At 33.4% G+C, this 21,929-nt stretch overlaps 1 protein-coding gene across 1 annotated transcript in view; it reads right to left on the bottom strand.

The window, feature by feature from the left end:
• Nucleotides 1-2,368: 2,368 nt before the first annotated feature.
• LOC119637204 (LIM/homeobox protein Lhx1) overlaps nt 2,369-21,929 on the bottom strand; it is a 135,774-nt gene continuing 116,213 nt past the window's right edge. Inside the window, exons 6-7 of the mRNA XM_038033055.1 lie at nt 3,075-3,336; nt 2,369-2,898 (exon numbers count right to left, since the gene is read on the bottom strand). Of these exons, the coding sequence (XP_037888983.1) occupies nt 2,606-2,898; nt 3,075-3,336 (555 nt within the window). The 3' untranslated portion in view covers nt 2,369-2,605. The remainder of the gene's footprint in view (nt 2,899-3,074; nt 3,337-21,929) is intronic.

Raw genomic sequence — 21,929 nt, 5'->3', positions numbered from 1 at the left:
TTCAATTTTTATTTATTTATTTATTTTTTTGTGTTTTTGGTGATTATATGACGTCAGTGTAGAATAGGCAACTGTAAACCCGCTATTGGGTATTAATTCGATAATCGAGACAGCTATAAACTGACCGCAGTCATTATATATTTTACTATTTTCGAACTTAACAATTCTATTCAATACACAGTATGTTTAAGCATGGCTTAGTAATTGGCTTTGATAACGGACAGCTCTCTCAGAATTGATTGGCGTGCGGAGTTAATGTGTTTACGGTCATCGGTACCGCTTAGCGTCTCACATCTATTGCGACAAGAGCATTTATTTGTGACTCTACGTAGTGCATGACTTTGCAAATGAAATGAAGTGTCTACACTCTAAAGATGTAAAAGCCGGCATAGCTAATATTGAAATGAAAGAAGGATTGAGAAATATGCGATATGCTTAACGCTCAAGATATAAGCAATGATGTCCTATCTTGGCTTTATCTAATGCTACTTAACTTAAAATTGAATTGTTCTAAACACTTGGCATCCAAAATGTCAAGTTTGAAATGTTTCAACTGTCATATCCATTGGACATTGGACAGTTGTCATTATGAAGACATTTACAACATACATAGAGACAAGGTCGGTTTATACGAATTTTCGCTATGTGTTTAGAGGAAAAACACTTTGAAATAATTTACAATGACCCCTTTTTGTCAAGCTTGTTGAAAATGGGCGGGAAAACGTATTAGGAAAGCACCAGAAAGAGTGTATTTTGGAAATCGCTGTGCAAGAGAGCGTAGCTCGGCAAATATATGCATAATATTAACTCAATTTGGATTCGATCGGAATGTTGAATCGACGCTCATTTTAAATCGCAATTAGCATCAATTTATCCTTCCGTCCGTCCAATGCTAAGTTTGGCGGCTTTTTCGTTCAGACCCAAGCATGCAGCCGGAATCAAAGTATAAGAAGAAAGTATTACTGCCATAGTGGTTTTATTTGAATGCGAATATTGTTTTTTTTTTTTTTTTTTTTTAATCTTTTTTGACTCGTTATAATCGATAAAATGTAAAACGAAAAAACCGGGTAGTTTAAGGTACGGGAAACTATTATGTTTATCATAGGAAATGTAAAAACACTTTTTTCCGCGGAATAGAAGATGAACAAGATGAAAAACACAGCAATGCAAATGATGAAGACAGTTTTAATGAAAGTATATGAGAATATAAGTGAAGTGTGTAACAGAACGGACGCCGCAAAATGTAGAGCTAAAAAGAGCCAACGAATACGAAATGTATTATTAAACTCTTTTCGTAAAAATGGATCACGTCCATTTTTACGCTGTATATGTAGCGTGAAATTTATGGAAACTTGAGTGAGTGATCCGTCGGCAGATAAGACACAATGGGCACAAATGATTAAATTGGCTCAGAATCTTTTACTGATCAAGGATATATACATACATATATATGGATTCTTATGGGGTTGTGGATGGACAATTTCTAGATTATATTAAGGTGGTAAGGTATTGGGTGGTGTGGGTGCTTGAATTTTTGATTTATAATGATTTCAATTTTTTTTTTTTTTTTTTTTGGATGAAAACAAGAAATTGAAAAGGGTTTCAATAATAAATACATGAGCAGGATAGGGAAGAAGGAGGATAGGATTATAGCTTGCTGGGCCATTTGACAACACAAAAACGAACTTAGCGGACTGGAGCCTGGCAGGCAATTAAACATTTGGCAAAAGTGATGGTGATCGGGTTATATATATATTTTATATATATATATATATATAAATGTAATTACAAAATTTAATTTATGCTAAAATTAGTTTAATTATTTATTTATTTTATTTACTTTTTTTATAATTGTTTTTATTTTATTTTAATTCATAAATTTTTTGTTACTTGCCACAGATATCGAGTGAGGTGTTTTCTACAATTGTTTACAGGCTCTTTGCCTTTTCCTCTATAATTTACATACACGCATTTACAATGAAATAAAATAAAATAATTAATCGATTTTTTATTATTTTCTTAATTTTTTTTTTTTTTTTTTTATATATTCTCCTAATTAATTTTATATTTTAGATTTCTTTTTATTATTAAATACATAATTAAGTTAATTTAGTTCACTTTAGCAGCAACGCATGTTATCTTTTAACAACAAGCAGCCATGATTTTCGAAAGAACGTTTTTTTGTAAATTTCTTTTCTTTTTTTTTTTTTAGTTTTATTTATTTTTTTTCTCAGTTTTATAAGTTTGTGTTTTGTGTTGTTTTTTTTTGTGTTTTTTTTTTTTTTTTTTTGTTTATAATTTAAGTGCTAAACAATAACAATATTTGCTTATTGTTGGTGGTCTGTTTTTAAGAATCTGTCGTCCGTTAAGAGAGTTTGAGAACGTTTTGGGTGGAGAGAGGGGGCGAGTTGTTGCCAAGTTTTCTATTTTTTTTTTTAATTAGTGTTTTTTTTGTTTTTTGTTTTTTTTTTTTGTTTATTCTTTCAGTAAGCAATTCTGACGCATTGATCGTATTGACGTATTAATCTTGACTTTGTCTTTGGAGTCCTTGGTGTTCGGCTAGCGTTTTCCATATGAGTAAACGCGTAGCCAGTTGTTTTGTATATTACCAAACAAGCTGTTCGTTTTGTATATTTTGAGGTTCGCTGAAATTCGCCGCTGTCATGAATTCGGGCGATGTTGGACGTGGTCCATTTGGTTGGTTCGGTTGCGGTGGCTGTTGTTGCTGTTGTTGTTGTTGTTGCTGAGCAGCTAAAAGATGTTCGGTTGATGGTTGAGGACCACCAGCCGATTGTATATTAATTGGAGGTCCGCCGGCTTGGCTTAAAAAATTTGATTCTGGCGTTAAGCCAAATTCATTGACCATGGGTATGGGTCCCGCGTGATCCATTGGTCCGCCTAAATAGATAAAATATTCGAATTTTTTTTTTTTTTCCTTTTATAAATTATATATTTAGATACATAGAAGCATACACACGTAGACACACACTCACACACACGCATATGCATTCATGTTCATTCATTCATTCGCCCAAGGAAACATATTCATGCTCGTTCAATTGATTTAAACTTACTGGGTGCATTAAAAGGCATTGGTCCTCCGGGATGCCCGGGAAAAAAAGGCCCGTCGTGAGGATGAAAAGGAGGTCCATAGCCAAATTCAAATTTACCATCGGCAGCAAAGTAAGGAAAGCCTGGACCGTCATCAAGGCCACCGGGGGATAAGTTCATGGGAAAACCTCGCATCTTTCTCGCACCACCGAAAAACGGTGGTCTACCCATGCTAGTTATTTGTTTCATTCGTCTTTCTTTCGAGCGTTTATTTTGAAACCACACCTGAAAAAGTACATAATTTTATAATTTTCAAATGTTTTAAGTTATTTTCCAATGATTTGCCAAGTTTCACAGAACAAGCGAAATAATTTAATTTTCAAGTCTCGCAACATTCGGCCATAGTGGAACCGAATTAACTATTATTACTGTTTTATGTCTATCTGCCGAAGGTCTGTCTACGCGATCCCCCAATTGTCGACAATAGCGCTAAACAAACTGAAAATAATTTACAAAAGCATACCTTTAATGACACTTTTTCTCAAAGCGCTTGCTATAACAAGAACAATTCGCATTTTAGACAAATATTTGACCGATGAAGTTTTTTTAACAAGCGTTTGCCTTGGATCATGGTAAATACAAACGAGTTCTCTCTCCTTCTCTAGCTATTAATAAACCATTTTTTTTTTGTTTTCCAAATATATGGTTAATAGTTTATAAAAAAAAAAAAAAAACATAAAAAAGTGACGTTAACGTATCATTATTTTAATTTTGCTTTGCTTGTAACATCGTACATCTTAATAAAAACTCGAAGTTCGTATCATATTTCGCGTAAGAAGAAAAAAAAATCAAAAAACAAACCATATATTTTTACCGAAGAAATATAATATATATAATTGTATAGGTAGACATGTCGAAAACGTGTCCAAGTTGTAAACCTAATCTAATGGCATTAGGAATTCTAGTTGCAAATGCACACAATATTTTTAGAGATAAGAAAAATCAAAATGTAAACTATAATTTCGGACGTAAGGAATACAATAAATATTAGGATGTATTTAAAGCATATCTCGAATATCGGGTAAATGATACTTGCAAATATGCCTTATAACGTAAAAAACCATAATGTAAACCATGTAACTCACTCTGACGAAGACGATGCGGTGTATAAGTGATGGGTGGGAAGTTGATTAATTAATTGTAAAACTGATTGCAAGCAAGGACTAGCGAGGGGTTAAGTTGGAGCTATTAGTGGACACATATAGATATCATACCCAATTCACTCCTCATGAGTGAATTGGGTATCTTCTATCCTAAGGACATGAATTACATTGAGGATTTTATATGACTTCCGTTTTCCTTTAATGGAGTCAGTCATCCATATTTTCTTATTGGTATACAAAAGACTGAAACATGTTTATATGAATCCCGCTCGGCTCGCTTGGAAAGTGTCTCCTTTGCTCTTAGAGCAAATCCTGTAGCGAAACCTATCTTCCCATTCCCAATTATGTAATAATATTGTGAGAAGATTTTCTTTTTCCTGTTAAGCAATCTTTACGAATTGGACCGCCTATGAACTGACGTTTTTCAAGCTGTTACGACACTGTTAACAATTTAACATGGGATCGTAAACAATTATTATTTCCCTATATCAATTTTGAAACTCCTTCCATAGACTAACTTTTATTGACGTGAAGAGTGTGTGTGCCGCAAATTCAAAATCATCATATATTTTAGTTGTCTAAATCAAAGTCTATATCAATCCCAATTCCAATCATGACGGCATCATCTTTCCCTTAAATATATTTTCTTTGAGATAAACTAATTAAGTAACATAGCGTTTGAAATCTGTTTTGATTTCTTTCTTCTTCTTTTTATTATGGTCCCATGTTCGCGTAATATGGGGACGGTCGAAAATAAGTAAAGAAAGAGAAAGGGAAAGGCAAGCGATCTCAGCCTTACTGGGTGTCTGCCCAATCGATAAGTGTTAAGTGGACAGCATTGAGATTTTAACGCGCCAACGCACAAACCTGCTCGTCGCGATCGTTACCTAGTCGGTTGCGCACGCGGACTTGCTGGATCGAAATTATCGATTTTGGAAATAGAAAAATGCTTTGCTGTATGTTAGGATAGATATGAAACGAATTAATTTACCGGCGACCCAATAACACGAATGTAACGCAATTAGAATTTTATTCGTTTCGAATCCGGCTTATGTAAATGAAATATATTTTTGAAACGCATTACTTTTATGAGTAGAAGAAATGAATGGAAAGATTTTTGATTATTGAAATTATATGCTTGCGGAACCTTATGCTTTCGGTTTCGAGTGAGTTAACTTTGGAAGTTTATTTAGCAACGATTTTATAGTCATTATGATATGAAAATCTAGAATTAGTTTTCATTTCTTTTGTTTTGTGTTTTTCTCTTCTTTTTTTTTTTTTTTTTTTTCTCTTTTTTTGAACGAGTTCCACTTTATAACCGCAATAATATTTAGAACACTTCAAATATATATACATCTATCTGTATAGGCATAAATATGTTCAAGACTTTTTGCATTTTCGGTTAGTTTGAGTTGATGAAAGAAGCAATAACAAATTTGAACGTCTGTCTCTTCAGAGGTGGTTTTATTTTTATGTTGATTCACATCATCAACGCTTGTAAGATTATAAACATTTTTATGAACTTGATTTTTATATCCTTCTCGAATTTATGTATGTATAGGTTGTTTTTGCCGTTGTTAACTACCAGTAGATGCTACAAATACCGATAGCGCGAGAATTCTTATTTCGCTAAGCAATGAATGGCGATATAATTTGTTTTTCGTTTACTAAACAAAAAAAAAAAAAAAAAGGAACAAAAAAACAAGAAGAAAAAAAAAGCTTTGCATAAAATCTCGGTTTTCTTTCGCTTTTTATTTTTATTTATTTATTTATTATTATTATTGTTATTATTATTATTATTATGATTATTATTTTTTTTTTTCTTTTTTCTGTTTTTATTCTTACTCTGCATGAATACTTTAGCGGGGTTAGTTCAATGTGTGTGCCGTTCTTTGTTGGCGGCAATATCGGTTAATATTTAAGATAAAACGTTAAATTAGCGCACAAGATAGGGTTTTTGCGGTTAACTATATGCGCCAAAATATCAATATCATGTGTGGATTTATTTTAACTTTTTCTTTTTTCTTCAGGGTTTTTTGACATTTTCAAGCGGTGAATTTTGATTTATAAGCCATTTTTGGGGTTCTAAACTTGAAATTTTATGACGACTTTCCAATGAATTGAACGTTTTTTTATATATATTTTTTTTTAAAATTTTTTTTTTTTTTTTTTTTTTTTTTGTGCTTTTAATCTGCTTTGTTGCTGGCTCTGTGAATAAGTTTATAGACGCTCTTTAGCATACTGAGACTATTATGTGGCTTTAATGACCGTACCCGATATAAATGCGGTTGAGTAGTTAAGAAATTCGTTTGAATTCATTGCTAGTTGACCTGCTGCTGCTGTTGCTGTTGCTGTTACTGTTACTGCTGATAGATATGTATATAGGTTTTGCCGTTTCCAGGTGCCGATTAGTTGTGCACAGCGAACATAATATGAGTTTACATTGCCACAAGAGTTGAGGAGGCAAACAAGCCAAACGGCAAACAAACATAAAGATTCCTTTTGTATTTTTTGATTGCTAACGTAAATCCTGCTGGGCGAAATAGGTTAATGGCTTGTATTATCTACATACTGTGTGTGCTGTTTTCTTTAAAAATTGTTTCTCCAAATTTTTATTAGAATTTCTTTTTCTCATATTTATAGCAAAATACATATCATATTATATAAGATAATGAAAAACAAGTAATTCCTAGTTAGATAAAATAATTTATTGAGTCTATTTACAAGTTCGTAGCGAAAAAACTCAAAAACAAACTATATCGAAGCAGCTGCTTGGTTAAAGCAGTATAATCACAACTCTTAACTCATAATTCGATCGCAATTAATGAAAGTCAATATCGTTAACGATCGGGCTGAATAGAAGGACGCCCCCCGTAACGAGACTTCGTAAAGCACTTTAGCCAAACTGCTCTTCAGTTTTTGGTATTCTCTTTATATGGTTGTGTATTTTGTTTATCTCGAAATGCGGCATTTTTCGTTTGCGTCATATGTGACAATTGATGGAATTACGCTACATAAAAATTTATAAACAGATTCAAAAGGATTTCAACAACTAAGATCTTGATTATGCAACCATTATGCTTGATCATCGATTGCGTGAACACCGCGTATATTTTGCCATTTTACTCTCTGTTACAGGTCTATCTTATAATGCATGTACGTTACATATTCGTGATGAGATGACATTCTTCGTCTCTCTCGGTCCTTTCGCATAAATTCAACAATCTGCAAATCGACAAAAGCTTAGCTACTTAGCTACTTAGATTCTCTTGTAGCACCTGCATGTAAATACATGCAATATAGCTAAACAGATAACATAATTCTAGGAAGAATACATATACATATTTTCATCAATAGCATATCGATCAAGTGATGTAGTCCGTCTTAAAGATCAAATCGATTCCAATAATCCTAATCGATTTCTCGATAGGTTCGAGCTATCAAAATGAAGAAGCAATGAAGAGGAAGAGAAACGGAATGCTAATCTCAGGATCAATGTCGCATTAAAATGCTTTACCTAAAATGGATTAACGGATTATTTTTATGGCATTAGAAAAAAAAAAAAACGTAACGATTACCTATGATTGAATTACCTGTGATTGTGTGATTGGATTATCGTCTATACATAGGGAATTGTAAAGCTTTTAAGCAAATATTCATTGTATATTTGATTTAGAAAAGAGATAATGAAAATTGCAAAATACTGTGATTTTATGACGAGAAACTAAAGTGTCTAGAGAGGAAATCTATTCAAGGGAAAATTTTTAAAAAGCAATTCCGCTTATCGCTTATTTTTATTCAAACTCGAACGATAGGAGCTTGAATCAATCGATTTACGTTGCATAAAAGAAGCTGTAAACATCTGCATACGGACACACACATTTCATTCAAAATGGATGGCTGTGCTTGCAAAAGAAAAAGGAAAGCAAATCCGTAAAAAAATTGCGTTTCACTGAAAACCGGAATGCAATTACTCAAGCGATTAGACGTTGGCGAAAAGTAACTTGCTGTCGTCGTGTCGTCGTTTCGTCTTGTCGTCTTGCCGTGATCACCTTCAGAGCTATGCGGACAATTAGAAAGCAAACAAAATAAAAATAAAAAATAATATCCTATCATCTGCAGGTTGATTGTTGCAATGAAAATTACCGGTTCCAGCAGTAGCAACGTAACTGAGAACATATAATACAAAAAAAAAAAAAACGCAACGTTTGTTAAGAAAGCGGCGCTAAAACGCAATTAAAAAATATCTATCAAATAATTGCAACCAAGTCACGGAGACAACGAAAACTCGCTCCAATTGCTAACGCTTGCGAATTAATTGAAAAACGAATTCACAAAAATTATAAACTCGCAAATTTCGCAAGATCAACACCGTAAGAATGATGGGTTAATGATCAATTTTACGTTCGAGAAAGTTAAACTCTAGTTGACTTCTACCAATTGCGCGATTATCTTCATTTCTGATATTCACATTTTCATGGGTCTTTGATAAATCTTATTACGACTTTGATAAATTTTGCATAAGACTCGACTGTATTGCACTACCCTTTCTTGGGTTTCTTGAGTAAATTAAGCTTTGCGGGAAAGTTTATGTTCATTTTTAAATTTAATGATTTGCCAGCACTTACGCTTTACACGAAAGCGCCCATAAGATCCTTATATAAACATATAAAAAAATTATTTAATAAAAATAAAAAATAAAAAAAAAAAGAAGCTATTTTAGTGAAGAGATTTGATTTAACCACAGATTAGATTAAACTCGATTTAATATCCTTTTTATTTTCAAAGTGCGAAAATAAATGACTTAAAGTTTAAGCTCCGAATACCTAACTGACTAACTGTAACCGAATTTCAAAATTTCTTCTGCTTTTGGACGGCCAATCGCTTCAGGATGGTTGATGGTCCGAATGTACAGATGGATGGAGGAATACAAATTATATATTAATTTAATTCCAAGTATTGAAATTTTGATAGCAATTCAACGATGAAGCAAATGTGATGTTTTTCTCTCAAGCAGTCGCTTCCTAATTATCTTGAAGAAATTCTTCAAAGACAATTAATGTACGTCGTCTTTATGTAAAGCTTGTTCACTTGTTTTTCATTTTTTTTTTTTAGGATTTTCAGATTTTCATTGATGGAAAAAATATAAAAATTTTCGCATTTTGAATTCGATCAACAGAGAGACGCGGCAGTTGCGATATATTCGATATTATACGAAACTATGTGAATCTTTGGAGGCCCATAGACGTATCGAAATACTCATCTTTTCGTAGTGCTGAGTACAAACGGTAGCATTTTACATTAAAACGCCCATTCATTAGAGCTACTTAGTTACACGATAAAGAAAATCTTAAGGTTTACTATCTATAACCTGGCAACAAGTTTTTCTCTTGGAGGCCTAAGAGCAGTAACAGAAAGGGACTCTCTTTTCCTAGGAAAACGAAGTATTTTCCAAAGAAAGATCCAAAGGTAAGAATGGCTTCGGTTGCGGACAGTTGAACGAGTACTGCTGCAGCCAATGCTGTACAGAATGGCGTAAATTTTATGGAGGACAAATCTTCTTCTATGACGACGCACTTCTCATCAAATTGCCTCGTTGAAAGCCTTCTTGCCTGATCACTGGATACAACCCTTCGGAAAGTACCGCGTTGGCATTGGTCGGTTACCTCGAAATTTCGCTGGGCCATTAAACGATGAGGTGGTAAGTAAGCGTCGACGCTGACCCATGAGACCTCACCAATAATAGGGCACTCTTCAATGGGGATTGTCCTACTGCTTGGAGACGTCAGCTATCGCTTATCAAATTAGCACGTGTGCAATCGGGCGTCGTGAGGTAAGATCTACTATACCGGCTACTCAATTAAAATCCACAGAGACATCTGTACATTAATAATCACTCCATTGATAATAACGAAAGTCAAGGAAATTGATTATCGTCAATTTTTCAAAAGAACTTACAAAGGAACATTTGATGCATTCGTTAATTCAGTACTGGATTGGAGTATTTTAAGTGTGTGTGTTAAAAATACATATAGAAAACTTTAGTTCAGAGGCATAATGAATAAATAGTAGAAATATCGATTTAAAATATGGCATGAGGTGGAAAAATTCGAGGGCGTTGATCGACCAGACCTTGATCGATAGGCTTGATCTTAGGCTTAGGCGCTCGAGAAGAATTTTATTTATTTTGCAAAAGCTATGTTATGTTAAAGTAAAAATTCTTTTTAAAATAAAAAACGATTAGAAGCAATTAAATGAGAAGGTTTTCAGGCGTGACTCAGCTAAGTGAAAAGTACTGTATGCTGGTTATACCGGTGGTTATATCGTTACAATATTACGTTACGAAAAGTGATGTATTTGAAAAACGCTTTATTATCCATTTTATAGTGACAACTCTTGGTTGGTGGTTGGTATACAGAAGCGTCGCGTCACTAAAAACATTGTTAACAATCATGTATGATGATGGATTGCATTATTTGTTCGTCTTGTTTTTTTTTTTTTTTTTTTATCACTTTTTGTTTATGGGTTTTTATCACATTCAGTTTTATTACATATGCAGACGCATGTCCATAATAAAGCAGACCATAACAAGTCCGGAAAGTAATAAACGACTTGAATAAAATTTTTGAAATTTTCTTTGATTTCATTCTCTTTTCGTTTTTTCTTAAAAAAACATTTATTGCTAGTTAAGGCATTAAATTTGTATAAAATATAATGGTATTTAAGCTTAATTAACTTAACTTAGCTAGAATTGAAGCAGCGACGGAAAATATTTTTTAAAATTTTTGTATTATAATAATTAACTTAGTTAATATAGAGCCTTGGCATGGGATAGGGATGAGGTGCTCATATATTTGCTCACTTCTTTTCAGTTAATGTTTTTTTTTTTGACTTGTTCACGAAATTCACTTTTTCAAGGTGACTTCTATTTTAGTTGCTTTTACATACACATTTCTTTCAATTGGCAAAAGTCTATTATTTATATATTTATATACATATCTTGGGATAATAACCAAAAATATGTTGGGAAAGCAAAACAATTCATCACGTTCACGGCAACATGAAGTGCATTGGAGCTGTTAACGTTACGTTAAACGTACAATTGAAAGTTAAGCATTTAATAATAATCGAGTGTTCACTGCAAGCTGCAAATGTAAAATAGCGGCCGGAATGTTTCGGTTGACTTATTTAACGCCTGACCTGGCCTGGCCTGGCCTGGCCTTATCAAAGTGTGCGATTCGTTGCGACACTTTTAAGTATATTCCATCCAGAATTTTTTTTCGTTCACAGATGATCAGTTCAATCACAAAATCATATTCTGCGAAGCATTCCGTTCATGGCTTAAAGCTGTTTTTTTTTTTTTTTTTTTTTTAAATAAACAAGAGGAGTACACAAGAAGATAGGAGAGGTCAGGTTACTCGGGGTGATTTTTATATGAAGAGCAAGGAAGAACAAGTTTGTTCAAGATCACGATATGCGATCTTTTAGAACGAATACATCTCGTAGCCAATGATATAGTCGACTCGCTGAGGCATTTAAGCCTCCCACCTTCACATTGGATTTGATTCACACATTTTTCATGATTCGTAAATTAAAATAAATATAGGGTGAACCGTATCATGTGACTTATGGCATCTTGAATTTGAAATTGTCTAACGTAAGCTAACCTTCTTCTTTTTTTTTTAATTTCTTCTCTTAATTCTGTCCGATTCGTTTTCAAGCGGACATAACACATGTTTATATTTGTGATCGCTCACTCAAATAATGTTTTACTTCCGTGGTATGCTCTTCTTCTTTGTTCTTTATTCATTTTGTTTGCATTTTTTCTCCTTTTTTTTGTTTTTTTTTTTTATATAAAAACCATTATATTGTTTAGTTCATCATATATATTTTTATTTTGTATTTTTGTTCTTCTGGTCATCAAAGATCAATCATTTGTGATGTGTTACGCTTTTCAAAATGTTTATCGAAATTATAGGTTCAGGAAAATATGACTGACTGATTTGCTGCACATATACATATATATATATATATATATATACATAATTGTGGCGCTGTTCGATTAGGCTCCGCTGCACAACATAATTTCAAGTTTTTCTTTTTTCAAGATGATTTAAAAGAAACTCTTCATATGAATTTGATTCAGTTCACTTTGGTGGCTGAAATTATGGCAAATTATTTTAAACGGCGGCACACACTTGCTAACCCATATCATTTATCTTTCGTTTATATACACATATAAGAAAATAAAACAAGGGAGCGGTTATATATTAAATTGGAGCCGAATATTTAACACCCATTATCCATATATAAGAAAATTATATAAGAAAATGTTATTTATAATATCTATGTATCTATCTATGTAACCATCAAATATAGAATCGATGTCGATTCAAGTTTCTTTTCAAGCAAAAAAAAAAAATTGCATTCTATTATCAGCTTATCAACATTGATAAACATGCTCGAAATCCGATACGATCAGTATGATCAGAGTAAAGGATTAATTACGAAAATCATTCGAAATTTCATTTTTTTTTATTTGTTTTTCAAGGTCCATGCTCAAGTTAAAATTTATATATTATTTCGCAAGCCACTTCATAAATTTGTACATAACTTACGAGCAGGTCCGTCAAACGGTCGGACATCGGTCTTTGCGCCATTATTCTGGACATCACTTCAAATTTGTCGATCTTTTGTCAGCTTTGAACATAAATTTGCCTCAAATTTTAATTCCTTTTCCTTGAATTCAATCATTACTGGACGCACCACTGAAAACTGGTGGCTGCTTTTTCAAACTACTTTAGATATTTACGTCGTTCATAGTTAGTCCCTTATCATGGATTTAATTTTTTTCTAAATTTTATTTTCATTTTCTTCCTCCAACGCGGGGCACGTTTCAAGTCGATGTTAGTTAGCTCTTCTCAAATTATTTATAACTTTTTACGTTCCCTTTCTTTACGGGCAGAATACATATGCAATACAACAACAAGTCCGGAAGGGGTTTATTTTCTTTAGTTCAGTTCCTTAGTCTCTCAGGGCGCTACGGCCAAAGACCAATTCAGTCATTTTTTAAATGTAAACTTCATAGCTTTAGAAACCGTTTGAGTTTATCACTCACAATATTCAAAATTGGCCTTATTCCCTGTCTTTAATTGTTAAAAGTCGCATCCGTGTGTTTCTTCGAGAGTCACATTACATTCGCGTGCGCATGTCTGCGAACTGACACGAGCTCCTTCTGGTATTTATTTAAGTTTATTTGTTTATTTTTGTTTTTTTTTTTTTTTACTATACTTCTATCGTGGACCGGCTTTCGCCTTTTTCTAATTGGTTTGTGATTCGTTTCAGTTTGCATTCATTATCCACCTTTTATTTCTTACACAATTTACATTACTTTGTAAGAAATGCTTCCGGTTTTTAATATGCTATCGATGTGCAGCTTCAAAGCTGTAGATCTTATGAACGATTGCGAAAAAAAAAAAAACAATTAAATAAAGAGGAAATTAGACCTTACGCCCGCCGGCGATCTTTTATTTCTTTTTTCTTGATTTTGGATTTTTTTTTTTTTTTTTGATTTTTGTATCTTGAGCGATTGTTACAAATGCCAATGAGAAACTGAGTGCATCCGAGTGTTCGTACAGAGTATAACAATGCAATCGAAATGTGAATGCATGCCGTACGATCAGGTTGCTGGCTTCTTTCCTTTTGCCTGTTTAGTGCTTTCGTAATGTGACTGTTGTTGTATCGATTAAGGGTTAAAATAACATATAATTTGTAGTTGATGTTTATGATTATTTTGTTGGTTTGAAACATAGCGTGTCGAGCTGTTGAAAAATACATATTTGGTGATGTTCCGTAACTGAAGTGTTTTTTTTTGCTACATTTTTTTTTTTTTTTTGTTTTTTTTTTTTGCTGCTTTTTAACAACAATTTTTCTGGATTTCGACATATTGTCGAGCTCATAGTTAAAATACTGGGGGATCTTGTTACACATATAACGTATGGATGCAAAGCAGAATCGAGAGCGAGAAATATTATGTTTATTAATGAATGAGTTATTTTAAGTTTTTTCATAAACTCTAGATCAGATAGATATCTTAAACATTTGCACACACTAATACACTAATACACTATATAGATCAATTGTGCATTAATAATTGAAATAAATCTGAAAATGTGAGTTAGAGTGAAAGTTTTGAAGAGAAAGTAAGCAAACTATGAAAGCTAATGTCAAAGAAGAAATTTATGTGATTTTAATTAGCAGGTCAAGGAAAAACTTGTATCGTTTTTGCTAATAAATGCAGTCTTTGGAGTCTTGTGAGTTTTGTTAATATTAACCTTATGACGTCATACGCTGTAGTGTGTCTGTGTGTGTGTGTGTGTGTGACGGCTAGCAGTTCAGAGATATCATAATTGAAAAAAAAACATTTAATTAGGTCGAAAGTAATTGCATTTTAAAAGTTGAGCTCGAGTTGAACACCGACCAAGAATAATAATAATAATGCTTCGTAGAAGGTGTTAGTGAAATCTGGACGCTCTAAAGACACGCAGGACTTTAGTCAAACAATCGTTCATAAAGTCGATAAAATTCAAAAAAAAATTCAGCAAGACAGGCGTTTTTCAACCTAAGATGCAAACAGCTTCAAAAATAGCTCTGAAAGATATCACATGGACATCGCATAGATTAGCAGTGACCAAAAATTAACAAATCGAATTTACATTGGCGGCAATGAGATACGAAGAAGATCGTGATCGCGATCGATGACGAACGTTACAAGCGATGCCAAGGCCAGTGCTGTGGTTAGAAGAAAATCGTGCATCACATTTGTTGCTACGACCTGATGTCACTCTCTAAAGTCAACGACCAACCTATTTGGGTATGGTGCTCGCAATTTCGGTAAAGCAAGCCATGGTCAAAAATGGTCAGCCGAAGAGAGAGAGAGTTTGCGTTTAATCATGACAATGTTATATTTCATGTGTTTTTATGGATCACGAAAAAGTAGAGAGAGGATGTGGCTGGATAGCTCCCATACATCCATCCATCCAACATGGAAAGCTCTCTGACTATTACGTAAGGTTAATTTTAAAGGAAATTATCTATGAATTTCAACGTCCGGCGCACGGAAATTCCTCCGAGTACTGCTCTGATAGCAAATGGTTATCGATCAGAATGACTTATAAGTGATGTAATAAATTTTAAATTTCGTTTCAAAATTGAAGAAATATTTGTTTAAATTTCGACAGAGTAAGTAAAGTTCAGCAACAAATATTTTCCTTGAACAGCTTACTACTTACTATTTTATGTGTATTTGTGAGGGTAGCGGATTTGAAGACTCATCAGACTGACTGTTGTGAAGAAGAAGTACAGCGTTCTCTGCTTACATTATCCGATGATTAACAGCCGGCAAATAAATATTTTGCACATTACACGCCACACAGAGACGAACAGTCAATTCTAACTGAATATATAGTTTCGTGAAGTAGTTTATATCGAAACATATAGCTGTTGAGAATTTCTGTTAAAGATGAATTTATGAAAAACTATTGGTTCTCATCGTCAATTGGATTGAAGCAGTTAGCGGGGAAAGCTAGCTAAACGTATCTATCATTTATAATTTATGGGGCGCAGTCGCATCGAACTAATCAAATAAAATTTTATCAGAACGGATGCGATGATATGTCTGGCAATGTACATCAGTGTATCAAAGTCGCTGAACTTAATAATCGCTTTAATCAGTTTCTTCTCCCTTTCCACTAATGCTGTTTCCTTTTTAATTTTTATTTTATATTTTGTACATATATCTGCGTTAATTTTTCTCATAACTGGTTTCTTATTTATTTAAACACTTCATTTAATGCGTTGTTGTGCATGCTTAACTGAAGCTCAATGAAACCAAAACGTTTCTTTTCTAATTTAAATATGTTTGTATAGCAAAATACAGCAAATGCTGTGCCTGCCTGCTTGCCTGCACACTCCTGACTGAATACATATGAAATTATATATCAGATTAAAATATTTTTTCCTTTTTTTTTTTCTTTTTTTTTTTTTTTTTAAAGCAAGTATCATTAAGACAACCAACCGACGGATGATGAACGTTCAAGCTGCATTCATCTGTTTTGGTGATCTATGAATGGTGACAAGACTTCATTGTTGGAAATTTCAATGAAACGAAAACAAAAAAAAAAAAAAGAAAAAGGGAAACTGTAAGCTCGCTGAGATTACGTTTGGCGCCAGTATTTTGTCTTAGTTTATCATCATATATGAGTGTGTTCGGGACGTATCATTAAGTTGTGCAGTTCTGCGATGGAGTAGAGTAGGTGTTTTAAATCGAGCATGACATGGGTAAGCTTGAGCTTGAGAGCATTCATACGACTATACGGAATATATGAGAATCGTGTTGGCGTTATAAAGTAATTAAACTCTTTATTTATTTATTAATTTTTTGCGTTCTTTTTTTTTGAAGCGATGGTGGGAGGGGGGGGGCCCGGCGCCGAAAATAAGAGTGTTAAAAAATTAAAAAAAAAAAAAAAAAAGCTTAATTAAAGGATAATTTTTCTTCATTAACTAGCAATCTACAGTTATTAAGGACATGTTTTGTTTAATGTGAAAAGTGTTCTAAAACTGTTTAAATACCCTTTCTTTTGTTTTTTTTTTTTACTTTTAATGTTTTATTTTTATTGATGGAATTTTTGCACAATCTTTTCTATATAGATATGTGAAGCTTAAATGTAGACACGCACACACACACACACACACAAGGCTGACATTCTTCCCGGAAGAAAAATTTGTAAACATTTCAAATAAACCAATCGTAGCAGCATCAACAATAAATGTTGTTGTGTGACTGCATAATATGGATGATAGGTTTTTTCCGGACTTTTCAGCACAGACACCTTTGAAAAGCTTCATTCGTATATATATATATATATATATATATATAGATTAATACTTACTTACATACTATCTAGATAACTATATAAAAGTATTTATATATATAATGTATATGTTTGTATGTATGTATGTAAGTATATATGCATATATGCATACGAATGAATTTCCAAAGTGTCAAAAGTCAGGTTTAAGCCGTTGTCAGAGTTGCGATGCTGTTGATGTTGGGATTTTTTGAGTTTTGCAACTTTAGCAAAATCGCCTTTTGTTGTTGCTGTTGTAGTATTTAAAAAAAAAAAATGTCCCGCTGATATGAAGGAAACACTTGAGTAGATTTAAAACCGTTTTGGGTTATTTTTATTGTATGCTTATTTTTTTTCTTTCATTCTTTTTTTCACTTTTGAGGTTTTTGTGAAACAGATGTCTTCTCTTCTTCAGGCAATCTCGATATAAACGTATTTATACGTACGAGCGTGTGTATTAAGTTTTTATCTTGCCATACTTTCGATATGATTTGTCCGATTTGATAAATGTGTTTGAGTGTTGACTTTTTTTTTTTTTTTTTTTTTTTTTTAAGCAAATATGTTTTTTTGTGCACGTATGAACATGGTGCTTAATTCCAGGTGATGGCCACAAATGTAAACTACTGTTTTCAAAGAATTCCAGCTTCTACCGCACATTCGTCCGGTATGTGCTAAGATGAAATTCATCTGATCAGATTTTTGACATTTAGCTCTCCGTATGGCAACTTAATGAAGCTGCAACAGTTGACAGTTTGTGACAACTTAAGTAAAGCAACCAAATTCAATGAATGATTCACTGAATGGCATGGATGGATGTATTAAAATATTAAATAAGATACACACGCTCTCTCACACTTGTGACCGGTCTTTTTGAATGGGATACATGATGTATTATTGCTATTTTTGTTGTTATTGTTGTTGATACTGTTGGTGCTGTGTTGGTGACGATGGTGACGGTGATCGCGACAGCGATAGCAAAGAACACTTTACATTTCAACAACACGTCAACGGGTCTACATAAGTATGTATGCATGCATTCACGTATGTATGTATGTATACATCTATGTATATTTATATATTATTGAAACCGGTAGAGAGAATCTTTTCATATATTTATATATTATATATATATAGAGTTTTGTAAATATCTCTTTTGTTAGCGTCTCTTTGTTCTTATTTTTATTTTTTGTCTTTTACTATAATCCCCTTACTTAGCAACGGTATGGGGCGACGAATACTTGTGACGGAATTTGTACCTTTAACGCCCTCAGAAAGTATCAAATGTCACATCAAAGTTAAATGCCGGCACATATCTATAAATTTAGTGCATTATGTCAAAATCATTTATATTTACGCATTTAATAGAAGTATAAGCGAACATTTTCCTCAAGACGGTTTCATTGATAACTCTCTGTAAAGTGCTTCTAATCGAAATTTGTTCTTTTGAGAAAAGTAAACGATATTTAAAGATCCAGTTTTCCGCATTCAATGACAGAAATAGGTTGAGATTTGTATTAGGCAAAGTTGTGCAGAGAGAGTATTTAATGGTCGCGATATCTTTTTAATATAATTTTTCCCCTTGATATTTCCCCTTCGGTTAATTTGGACGTTTTTTTCTCTCAATGTAATAAAAATTGTCATTTCTTGACCAGTTATACCGTTTCTTGCAATGCGCTTAGGAAGGAATATGCCTTCTCGAAGTTTCTTTAAGTCAAGCAATTATTGCAATGATAGAGGAAAAGCACGATATTTCCTTCCCAAACACTCTTTCGTCGATTTGAAACATTTTAAATTTCGTCGGAAGAAATATTTGGATAACTTTCTCTATACCTGTCTATGTTATATTGCAAGTTGTTTGGAATGATGAAAAAAGCCTCGCCTTGAAATGATGAATTTTAGAGCGTCAAATAGAATATTTCTAAAACTGATAGACTGCTGGAGAGCTTCGAGTTGAAAACGATGCGACCAGCATACGTTTAGACGCAAGCATGTGAGCTCGGACGGAAGACTGACAAATCATGATTATTCTTGAATCTACGATCAAGAGACGGAGCAGACTAGCGTAACATAGTTTGTCGTACTTTACTTTTCTCCAAACAGCAATCAGAAGGCGGTCCTCGATATCGAATAAGCTCGATAACTGTAGGCTATGGACTCATTGTAACAAATGCCGATAAAGTAAGCTTTCTCCGTACTGCTGAATCAAACATTTTTCGATCGCAAAATTGCTATCGAGGAATATACTCAAGTTGTCGTCGAGCTGGCTAAATATTGCAAACCACTAGCTCAACATTAAGTGGTTCCTAGCTTTTGTCTGCCATCTACTAATGTGCATATCTCTCACTTTCGAGCGTTTTCTTTTAGATATTTTTTATATGCTTCGTATTATGTTTAATAACATGTTCATTGTTGGATTAAATCAATGAGCAAAGAAAATTGAAAAGTAATAATATATAGGAAAGTTTCTTAAAGTTTCTTCTAATGAATCCTTTAAGTTTGTTTGTATAGTTTCCTTTTATATTCTACACCAACTGTGGTACAGTATATATTAAGTTTGTGCGGACGTATGTCCAAAAAGGCTTAAGATAGGCCCGTCTCTTATTATACCGATCGATTCCGATTCTGTTGGTCTGTCTGTTCATTTGTCTGCCTATCCGTCTGATGTCTATCGATGTACATTTTTCTTCAAGCAACAGGTGGCAATAAGAGATATTTTTATAAAATTTGGTATACTGACATGCTTTCACCCAAGGACGAACGCTATTGGAAATGGTTTGGACCGGTATACGCATTTTAACCGTTGCCCATATAACGTACCGTTTTGAAAAGCCGTTATATGGAAAAATATTGCAAATTTTTTACAATTTTGTAAACAATAGTCGATAGTACGAAAAATGAATCTTTATATCAGGTTTTTTTGGTTAAAACAACCCGTGTACAAACATTCCATCAAGAACAGTAAAATTCAAGAGATTCGAACTCGTAACGATCTCATGAGTTGTCATTCGGTGGCTCGCTTCAATGAATTTCGGCCTTTACTTTGAGTTTATCAGGTCCTGTTTGAAAGTGACTTGACCTTAGAGAAAAAGAGAAAGTGCTGCAAAGATGAATTCCTGAAATTAAAATGACCACTAAGTTGCAATAACTTACGTTATACACTTTAAATTAATTTCAAAACTTTTCTCTCTCTCCCACTCTCTCGATTTACTATATAGAAGAAATGTGTGATTTTCGAATATTATACTAAAGGTGTAAACCTTGTCAAGGCATTCGATCAAAGTGGTAAATAACATTTACGGACAATTCTCACAGCTAATATTTTCTCGTTATATTCTACATAGTCCGTGCATGGGGGCAATGATGGACGACTCAAAAACCAAACGATTACAGTAAAGTAAGAAAAGAAAAAACGCTGTAACTACCATTAAATATCCTACACAACTTCCCTTACTCATATCTCACTCAGGATCCTTTTAAACTAAGACGTTATTATGGTAGGTAGTGCCTGTTGAAACATTTTCGAAAGTGTTCGTCCTTGGACCAAAGCATGATCCTGTTGTTAATTTATTTTAAAAATTGTGGCCTGGAGATTGAACACAGAACAATTAAACAGACAGATAAGATTATACCGATAGTCGGTATAATAAAAGGTAAAACTATTTCAAGTACTTTTGGGTGTTGTCCGCACTCAACTCAATATACCGATGTGGTGCAGGGTGTAAGAACATATTATTATTATTATTATTATTATTATCATTATTAATTTAGCCAGAGAATAAATCCTAAGACGAAAGCCTTAAAACGCTAGCATCTAAAGTTTAGCGTCTTATATAAACACAAAATTTTTTGATAGTATTACGAATCTTGGCAAAGAAAATAAGAAATGAAAGTTGAACATCGAGCTGTTTCGGTTGAATACTGCCTCAAACATAATCTCGGACGTCAGAAACTAGAACATTTGTGTTCTCGGCTCTGCAAGAAGATGTGTTACGCGGCAATAAATAGAATACACTATGCATCCAGTATGATCATCGTGATAAGCGCGAATATTGCGAGCAAAATAAAAGTTTTGAAAAAAAAGGTCCGCATTGCATCACACTGCTAAAATAGGGAAGAGCAAGCGGCGATGAGAGTATTATTCAGTGATTATCCAAATTAATTCTTGATGCAGCCGTCGTCTCCGAATCGAGATCGCTATTCAGGCGAATTTCGCGGATTGGTATGACGTAACTCCGCAAAAGGTAAGTGTATATAGTATTAAAATTATATCGTCGGCTTTACCCCAACAGTTTAGCTAATAATCGAAGTTAGTTCAACTATCCGAATCGATCTTGAGGGCTTATGTGGAAAGCATTATATTCAGAAAAATTGATTGTTTGATGCTTACTGTCATTTCTATCAGATTGTAATTTTTCTCAAAGGCAACGCTCAAGAGCATAAGTTACCCATGGCATATTTATTACTGATCGTTGCAGTTTTTGAAGAAATTAAACGAATTGAATGTTTACGTTAAGTGATTCCAGCAAAATTTTGCAACATATTAAGAGAGTTGAGTTACTCTAAATGAGGACCGGTGATGAATTCTCTTAAACGAACGATTTTTTCTTCTTTCACGGGTTTTCTTTATTGCTTAGATACTTTGACCTGGTTTTGCTTAATTATTAACGGAATGTGTAGCTTTTAGAATCTCTGAGCATTCTCAGAAGTACACCTTTCGGGATCGAGTGTAAAAGGATAAATGGAATGGAATGCATGCCTAAATGTTGACTTGGCTAAGTAGTGCTTATGGTTAAATCTCTTGCACTAA

Source organism: Glossina fuscipes, unplaced genomic scaffold, assembly GCF_014805625.2.
Source record: "Glossina fuscipes isolate IAEA_lab_2018 unplaced genomic scaffold, Yale_Gfus_2 43, whole genome shotgun sequence".
Lineage (NCBI taxonomy): Eukaryota > Metazoa > Arthropoda > Insecta > Diptera > Glossinidae > Glossina > Glossina fuscipes.
The sequence above is the reverse complement of the archived record's forward strand: the minus strand, read 5'-3'. Positions and strand labels throughout refer to the sequence as shown.